We start from the raw sequence: 8,684 nt of genomic DNA on the forward strand, positions 1-8,684 counted from the left end.
TCCAAAAATAAGAACAAATACATTTGATTATTAGTGCTGAGTTAACCTGAGACTGCAAGAATAATTGTTTTCCAGAGTCCCAGAAATCATTTCATGAAAATAATATTGGAAATGCCTATTAAAAAATGTTAGACTATTGAATATTGACTGCTGAATGTCTAAGCTCTGTTGTGTATTCAGAATTAGCCCTATTCTATTTACATCTTCGTTTTTTTTTTTTACTTATGGCGTGTGCACGAGCGCGTGCGTGTGTGCGTGAATGCGTGTGTGTGAATTACACTATCAATTTACATCCTTGAGTTCAAAATGCATGGGCCTCGCACCGACCCTAAATCCTCACCAGACCCTATCTCAATGCGCGCAGTGCAGGGACCACCGAGCTTTGCTTATGCATTAGCCATTATTTTCATCTGCTTGACATATCCCCAACATAAAACCGCAAGGCGGTGGTGAACTATCTCTCTCCTGGCGAAAATAAAGCGTCGCCTCTCTCCTGATCTATGGGCTATAAAATTAAGCCCGTCCACTGGTGGTGGCTCTATCTTCAACAAGGTCTGTACTTGCGCACACAAAAGGCTATGAAGACGAATGGAATAGGTGGTGATTCTCATGCGCGAGCCCCCCATAATCTACTCCACTCAATCAAGTTCTCTTGTGCCACTATTTTTTTCTGAAGACTCAGTAGCAGCAATGCAAATACAAATATATATATTTTCCTAACGGATTTAATTAATATTTTCAAGCAACAGATTATTACTTACAGCTTGTTTTAATACCTGCTTTTTCAATCTTATGATAAACTGCATACCATTTAGCGCAGACTACACTAAATGTTGTAGGCTATTTGATCAAGTGAATCCATTATTATAGCCTACCATAGCCTACAAAGGTATAAAGGCTGCTCACGTACAGTAGCCTATACAAAAATGTTTTAACAAATATGAGTAGCTAGGCCTACAAGAATAGACCTGGATTTATATTTCAGTCTGAATGGGACGATATCACAACAATTTCAGTCGTCCACATGGTTGATTGTTTATACATTTCCCTGGGCAACAGATATCAGGAGCGCGCAGGGCTGTGGCCGGTGGGAGTCTGGGCATGAAAATCCGCTATCTCCCGGTTCCCAGCCCCGCAGACTGTCCCAAGTGCATTGCCCACTGCGCGATAATATCTTTCAGGGAGCGCCTATCGCTAGACATTATATTATAATCATTATTGATCCTTCCCTTTCACCAGAAATGTAGAATAAGCGCATGGAAACATTAATCTATAAAGCTCGTGTTCAGACTTCCCAGAGCCCTTCCCTCCCCTCATCTGCAGAGGATGAAGTCATGATGATTTGTCATTTCTGTCACGGCGCCACAGTTTTATTCTCAGGCGGCAAGGCCTATAGGCTACTCTTTCGCTATGTTGCTTTAATGCATTATTATAAAGAGACATTTTGGAAAACAATGCAGGCTAATAAAATGTATACAGAATAGACCTAAATAGTGAATAAATAATGGCAAATAATTAACAAATTGTTATAGTCGTTGATAGCAAGGTTATAACAATTATGTTACTTCAACTCTTTAGTTAGCCAAAATGTAGGCTACTCTACATTTTGAAGACATCAAAACACAGTCATCAACGACCATGAACATTTCTGGAGGTTGAAATTGATTTATTCTGTGAAAAACATCCAGATAGACAGACATATTGTCTTGTTTGAATTTAAGAGCCATAAAGTGAAACATAAATGAAGACAATTCATTAAAAGTAACTTTTTGTGAGTTTTTAGTGTCTGTCAAAGACATCCAAACTAATTCTTGATGTGGGGTTTAATAGCCCACTTTAGTAATGATAAAATGTAATTATCATCCAAGTCTGACAACACAAAGTTCATAACACACTATAATTGAAAAGAGTCTACCTCTGTCGTTTTGCCTTGTCCCTTTGCCACATTTGAGGTGGGTTGGTTTCCTTTCAAAGACAAGTGAGAAGTCTGTCACATATTTTGGGTGTTTATTTTTATGTTTCTAACTAAACAATCTAAATATCTCTGTGTCAGAGATACATATCCGTTTGATTAATCGATCTGTGAACTTTAGTGCGTCCGCGTTCACTTTATCTCCTCTCCAAAGACCTAAAAACAAATGATAAAATGATGGCCAATCCATAATAAGTGATATTTACAATTTCAGAGAAATAATGTTAGACGAAAACGAACTTAATTTCCTCTGCCAAAATGACTTTAAGCTACAAGAAAAGCTGTTGTTTTCATTAAATACTACTGTACCTTATTAAATGTATCCTATCAGGAGACCCAATCTGCGCTTCGACCTGGTATATGCTATATGCCTGCTTTATCGAGGGGGAATTGACGCTTTTCTAAAATAATACGACCGTTTCAAAGATATGGGGCAATAGTCCTTCCTTGTTCCCTATTAAGTGGGTCCGTACGGCAGAGTATAGAGGGCATAGTAATTGCCACTCCAAATGCAAGCTGCTGATAGGTGTTGATTCAACATGACGTCAGGAGGCTCAGATAAAGGCTAGTTCTTGCGCTTTCAGCGGCACGCATATTACTGAAGCTTGGACTAAAGAGTGCATCATACTCGAAGAATCGAAGGAATATGACAGAATTTACAAGAAATTGAACAGATTTGATCATATTTGTTGTAACTTTCTGCTTTGGCAGTAATCATTCGGCTGTGTAGCAGTTATGTATTCGCGCGTAATTGTAGTGGCATGATGCCTGTTCAGATTCACTGAATCATATTAGCCTACTGTCGCTCCTCTCGGCTCATCTTGATGGACAAGGGGAGGCCTTGCTGCTCTCAAGTTTGCATTCTTGCTTGTGAAATGTATTCACTTTGTTAAGTTTTTTGTTCGTTTTTGTTTTTATTGATACTATTTTGTATAGCCTATGGTTGTTCTGTGCATGCGAGAGGAATGCAATAATATTTTAGCTCAAGGGATATGATGATGCTAACTCATTGTTAAGAAATTCGTCTGGATGAGCTGCATCCTCTGGATTGTTGAAGGAGTGGATTAGAGTAGGTCATTCTCCAAATCAACAAAGCAACCAAGGAGTCACATCGCTTTGATTTGGGACAAACAGGGAAGACGTTCAACCTGGGAATAGCTGGAATTATCCAAACATGGTTCACTGTGCCGGCTGCGAAAGACCTATTCTGGACAGGTTTCTACTCAATGTTCTGGACAGACCATGGCACATCAAGTGCGTACAGTGCTGTGACTGTAAATGCAATTTGACAGAAAAATGTTTTTCACGGGAAGGGAGACTGTACTGCAAAAACGACTTTTTTAGGTAAGCACACCTGGGCACATGGCTTTCAATATTGTGCAGAAGACCTTTTGCTTCGAATGAGTACCAATTAAGCAGAACTATGCAAATGAACAACAGATGATGTAAAATACACGTTTTATAATTACAAAATTATATTGCAAGATTATGTTTTTTGCTACATGGGTATATGCCTAGTGTCAATTTAGAGATAGTTTAATCTATCCTCATGAGCGACATAAATTAAACAAACCAGAGACAGGATGCCCAGATTATGAGTGGTGATCCACCAAAAGCTGATACATTATAAGCATATATCACCATGTTCTGTGACGGATTCAAGGAAATCGTCCTTTGTTTACAAGGAAAGGCTGCCAGACAAACGGGGATGAGAATTATGCCAGGATTCTTGACGGAAGTGTATCCCGCCTCAGTTCAATCAGTCGGCGCACACCCGTTTGTTTGCTGAGACTCAAGTGAAAATGTGATAAGTGGATTTGAATAATAAATCAGCTTGGGAAAAAAACACTGCAATCACAGACCTCCAGTCCACACGCGTTTGTTAACTATTTGAATACACATTTATTTACATAAATAGGCTACATTGCCAAATTGAACAGTTAACTGTGGCTTTGTTCTTTTCAAGCATTAAATAGGATGTATTTCAATAATGGGCAGTTTATTTTATGAATGTTTGAATTATCTCCATTCAATAGCCTAATAATAAACGGTGTAGCCTTTCTTGAATAATAGTTTTAGGAAATCATAGTTCTACAACACGTAGGCCTAAATATAAGATACATATATTTATTTATAACAATTTATTTAGCCTAAAAACTAAATTATTATCTTATATTTACGGTGGTTGAATAACTGGTTATCTGTGTGAAATAGGCCCACGCAAAATGAATATATTGGCTGGCTTTCGTTACCTTGCATGCAGGCCCAACATCAGTGTAGCCTGTAATTTCCAGATCAACGTTTAAAATAAAAGCATAAGAAATTGATTTGTCATTATATTGATTTGGAATCTCAACAAGAAGATATGTAGCATCAAAATACTGAAAATACAGGTATTTTGCGTCATGAAAAACGTATGCCCTTTGTGTAAACATCTATAATGTTGCCAATAATGTTGCCATTTTATTGGTAATCTGATGTGAATATTTTCTGTGGCTATTTACTGCTACACTGTCTGCCCTGCAATGTTTAGTCGCTGATGGTATTTCTTTTTTGCTTTCTTTCTTATAGGAGATTTGGCACAAAGTGTGGAGGTTGCGCCCAAGGGATCTCGCCCAACGATTTGGTTCGAAGGGCAAAGAGCAAAGTTTTTCACCTGAACTGTTTCACGTGTATGATGTGTAACAAACAGCTATCCACCGGAGAGGAAATGTACATTCTAGATGAATTTAAGTTTGTTTGTAAAGAGGACTACCTAAGCAACAGCAACGGAAAGGACACAACCCTCCTCTCAGGTATGGAACATAACATGACTTGAACCAAATCACAGTTTGGAACCGCGAACCCGTGTTTATATTTCTATATATTTGTATAGCCTCTTGTAATCATTATTTTCTCATTTTTCTTATTGCTTTATATTCCATTTATAAAACCATTTTTTTATTGCGAAAATAATTATGATAACAGCATCCTGATAGGCCTAATAACAGTAACAATCGAAACAATGATGTTGATGACAATTAAAAATATAAAATATTTTTAGACCTATAGGGATGATCATGTTTTCTTCATTAATGTTATCATCACCACCAATAATAATAGGGCTAAAAGTAGTTGGCTAATATGTCTAATGCCTCATACTAACAATAACAATATTAATAATAATATCCTAATAATTATATTCTATTCTTGTCGTTTATTTTTGCCTATTTGTTAAAGAGTATAAAGACATACGAATACATTTCAAATCATTTCATTTCGTATTTCTTTCATCTCACAGTCACGACTTGCAGTGACCCAAGTCTATCTCCAGATTCCCAAGACCCACAGGATGATGGTAAAGATTCGGAAATCGGACATTTATCCGATAAAGAGGTGGGCAGCAATGAAAACGACGAGCAGAACGTAGGGGGGAAACGACGTGGGCCGCGAACCACCATCAAAGCCAAGCAACTGGAGGTCCTCAAAGCTGCTTTCGCGGCTACGCCAAAACCCACTCGACACATCCGAGAACAGCTGGCGCAGGAGACAGGGCTCAACATGAGAGTAATCCAGGTAAGAGTCTATTTCCCTTTAGCTTATATCACATGTAAAATCATAAATATGTCTATTTTCTGTATTCATATTATTCATATATGCTTCTGTGAGAAAGTATTTTCAACAATGGCACCTTGGTCAATAATGGCAGATGGCAAGATATGCAGACTGGTTACCACGAAAGTGGTGCAGATGCACAAATTCTCCTGACATCCTTAATGCTGTATGACCTCTATCTATATGCATATCAATGCAAAGGCCTCTGTTTTCTGATTTTTAAATTAGCCTATTCATTAGGTATCATTATGCTATCATTGTTAGACTATTATATGTTGTGGCAATTGTGACTGAAAAACATGTAGGCCATTGGTTGACAACACATCTGTAAGTATATCCTATCAATTCACCTGTAGCCTGTAATTTGAGTTGTTAAGTCCCTGGTATTCAATAAACAGACGATAGATAAACTGAGGATTTTAGACTGCACTTCCCCTTTAAGGATGGCCATCTCACAACATGTCATCAGACAAGCTGCACACATTTTTGATGCACAAAATAAATATTTGGCTGGCATTGCAAACTTAATTTTAATCAGCTCTTTCCATGTTATTTGTGGTGTGCAGGTATGGTTCCAAAACCGTCGGTCTAAAGAGCGGCGCATGAAGCAGCTAAGCGTACTGGGTGCAAGAAGGCACGCGTTTTTCCGCGGTCCAAGGAGAATGAGAACTCTGGTGGACCGACTCGAACCCGGGGAGCTGATCCCCAACGGTCATTTCTCATACTATGGTGGTAAGGTCTTGTATATTGACCATGGTCCACCCAAATAATAACTTTGTGTTTAAAGATTATCAGAAATGCATTTTGACTATGAGAGCCACTCATAGGCCTGTATGTTAATCCTTTACATTGTTTTTTATTCCTAATAGGATTCATTATTCAGAGGTGTTTTGATGCATTTTAAATCGATTTTTTGACAATAGGTTTAGGCATACTGTGTGAATTAGGCTACATTTAAAAATAAGATACGTTTTTTTTCGATAATAGGCAATAGTTCTCATTGTTTTAAGTTATAATACTGTCATCCTCCAAATCACTATTATGGCAAATTAACTCTATACTACTGGAAATGTATTAGTTTTACTTTTTTTGTCATTCAAATGACATTATCGTGGCATTGTGTCGGTATAATACATTTTGTTATAGTTTTATTTTCACCACATAAGCATTTCCCATAATAATTCTGGTGTATATGTTTGCAGATTATCAGAGTGAATACTATGGGCCTGGAGGAAATTTTGAGTACTACACCCAAGGCCCCCCATCATCACAGGCCCAGACCCCAGGGGACCTAGGCTTCTCCTCTGGCCCCGCTGGTACCCCTTTAGGGGGCATGGACCATCACCTAGCTGGGCATCACCCATCCAGTGAGGTGCAGTGCTTCACTGACATCATATCTCACCATCCAGCGGACTCGCCTAGCCCAGAGCCCAACGGACCTGGGTCAATGCACAGCATCTCCAGTGAGATGTGTGGCCCCAGCACACCCTTCACATCACTGTCCCTCAACGGCAGCGGATACAGCAACCAACTGTCACACCCCTCCTCAGAGATGAGCGAAGGCACTGTCTGGTAGCCCACAGGACATTATGAAGCCAAGGCTAACTATTGACTTAGGAGGCAAATGAAGTCCTGAGCGAGTATCCTTGTTTAATTTAATGTATTTATTTATTTATTTATTCATTAATTCATTTAATTGATATGCATTTCATTTATTACCTGTCTCCAACTTACTGTACTGCTGTGTTGATGTTGCAGTTTTATTTAAAAAAAGATACACACAGTAACAGTCTAGACTCCAATGCAGTCATATAATGGTCAATACTGTATGAGCGTTCAGCAGACCTTTTTTTTTTAGAGGGTCTCCATATCAGATCAAAATTATTTTTGACCGAAAGCTTTTATGATGGCTTTGGTAATTGTGCTTATTTATCAATACATTTTTTGTTTCTCTGTATATTTCTGTGTTTTGCCAAATCCTAGACAGTTTGCCTTCAAAAGGAAAACTTAAAAAAGTTGTATAACCCTTTATTTAATAGAAAATAACTTGTATTTTAAGATGAAGTCAACCTTCACAAAATCGATGGACAATGGTTTGAGGTGGACATAGAACAGTCAACTGTTTACGTATATATTTACAGTACTTCAGGGGTTTGAATATCAGCATTGTTTGAAACCTCTCAATTCAGATGGAGAACATCTTTCAAGCAACAAACCAAACTTTTGTATTTATTCTATTTATATTATGGTCGTGGTTCCTCACTGTGCTAGTTTGTATTATTGTGTTTACTTTGAAGAAAATGTAAAAACACAAATAGACAGTTGCCAAATAAGGATAAAAGCACAATACTGTTAGTGCTTTGCATCATCAATTGCTGATCATACTACAAGAAATGTAGTAGCATTTTTTTTACCGAATGTGTTACATTGTAGTTCATTCTTTCATGAGGATGTCTAATGTTGAACGACTTCATGCTGATCACTGAATTGAACAACCATTGTACAAAATGCTTTATTTTGTGTCATAAAAGTCCCAATGATTAAACATTGATGGTCAAATATGCCACCAGCAGCTGCTATATTCTTGAAATATCAACTCTCATATGATGTATTTTATTGTTCTGATAAACCTAAGCTTCTGTGACCTACAGTGCATATTAGACCATTCACTGTATAATAAAACATGTTGAAAAAAGTGCAAGCTTTTTATTTTTTATTTATCCTTTATTTAACCAGAAAAGTCACATTAAGATTTACATCTCTTTTTCAAGTGAGCCCTGGCCAAGAAAGCAGCATATAGTTACACATGAGACACAACATAAAACATTACAATGACTGTACGTTAAAACAGTGTGAAGTGCATAAAATAACTTAAAAGAGCATGTTTAAAAACGTGCAATCTGTGGTCAGCAGCCCTCCAATCATCAATCAGAATAAAATGATCTAGTTGTAAGTCTTTTTGCAAAGGCTTCCAGGATGATGGGGCAGCAAAGCTAAAGGCACTTTTACCAAACTCAGTTCTTGTGTTGTGAACATTATATAAAATACAGTTCTGTGATCTCAGACGGTAATGTAAATGATTTGGTAGGGTGGGTAAAAGGCTTAAAGTGCTGTCATT

General features: G+C 37.7%; 1 protein-coding gene across 1 annotated transcript; it reads left to right on the top strand.

The window, feature by feature from the left end:
* Positions 1 to 3,146: 3,146 nt before the first annotated feature.
* On the top strand, positions 3,147 to 7,142 carry LOC311142567 (LIM/homeobox protein Lhx1-like; the record flags this gene model as incomplete). Its single annotated transcript, XM_084178244.1, has 5 exons — positions 3,147 to 3,316; positions 4,544 to 4,767; positions 5,253 to 5,527; positions 6,133 to 6,298; positions 6,769 to 7,142. 5 exons carry the CDS (start codon positions 3,147 to 3,149, stop codon positions 7,140 to 7,142), a joined length of 1,209 nt encoding a protein of 402 aa, XP_084034370.1.
* Between the last annotated feature and the right edge of the window lie 1,542 nt (positions 7,143 to 8,684).

The sequence above is a fragment of the Coregonus lavaretus genome (assembly GCF_964263955.1).
Source record: "Coregonus lavaretus genome assembly, chromosome: 15".
Taxonomy (NCBI): Eukaryota; Metazoa; Chordata; class Actinopteri; order Salmoniformes; family Salmonidae; genus Coregonus; species Coregonus lavaretus.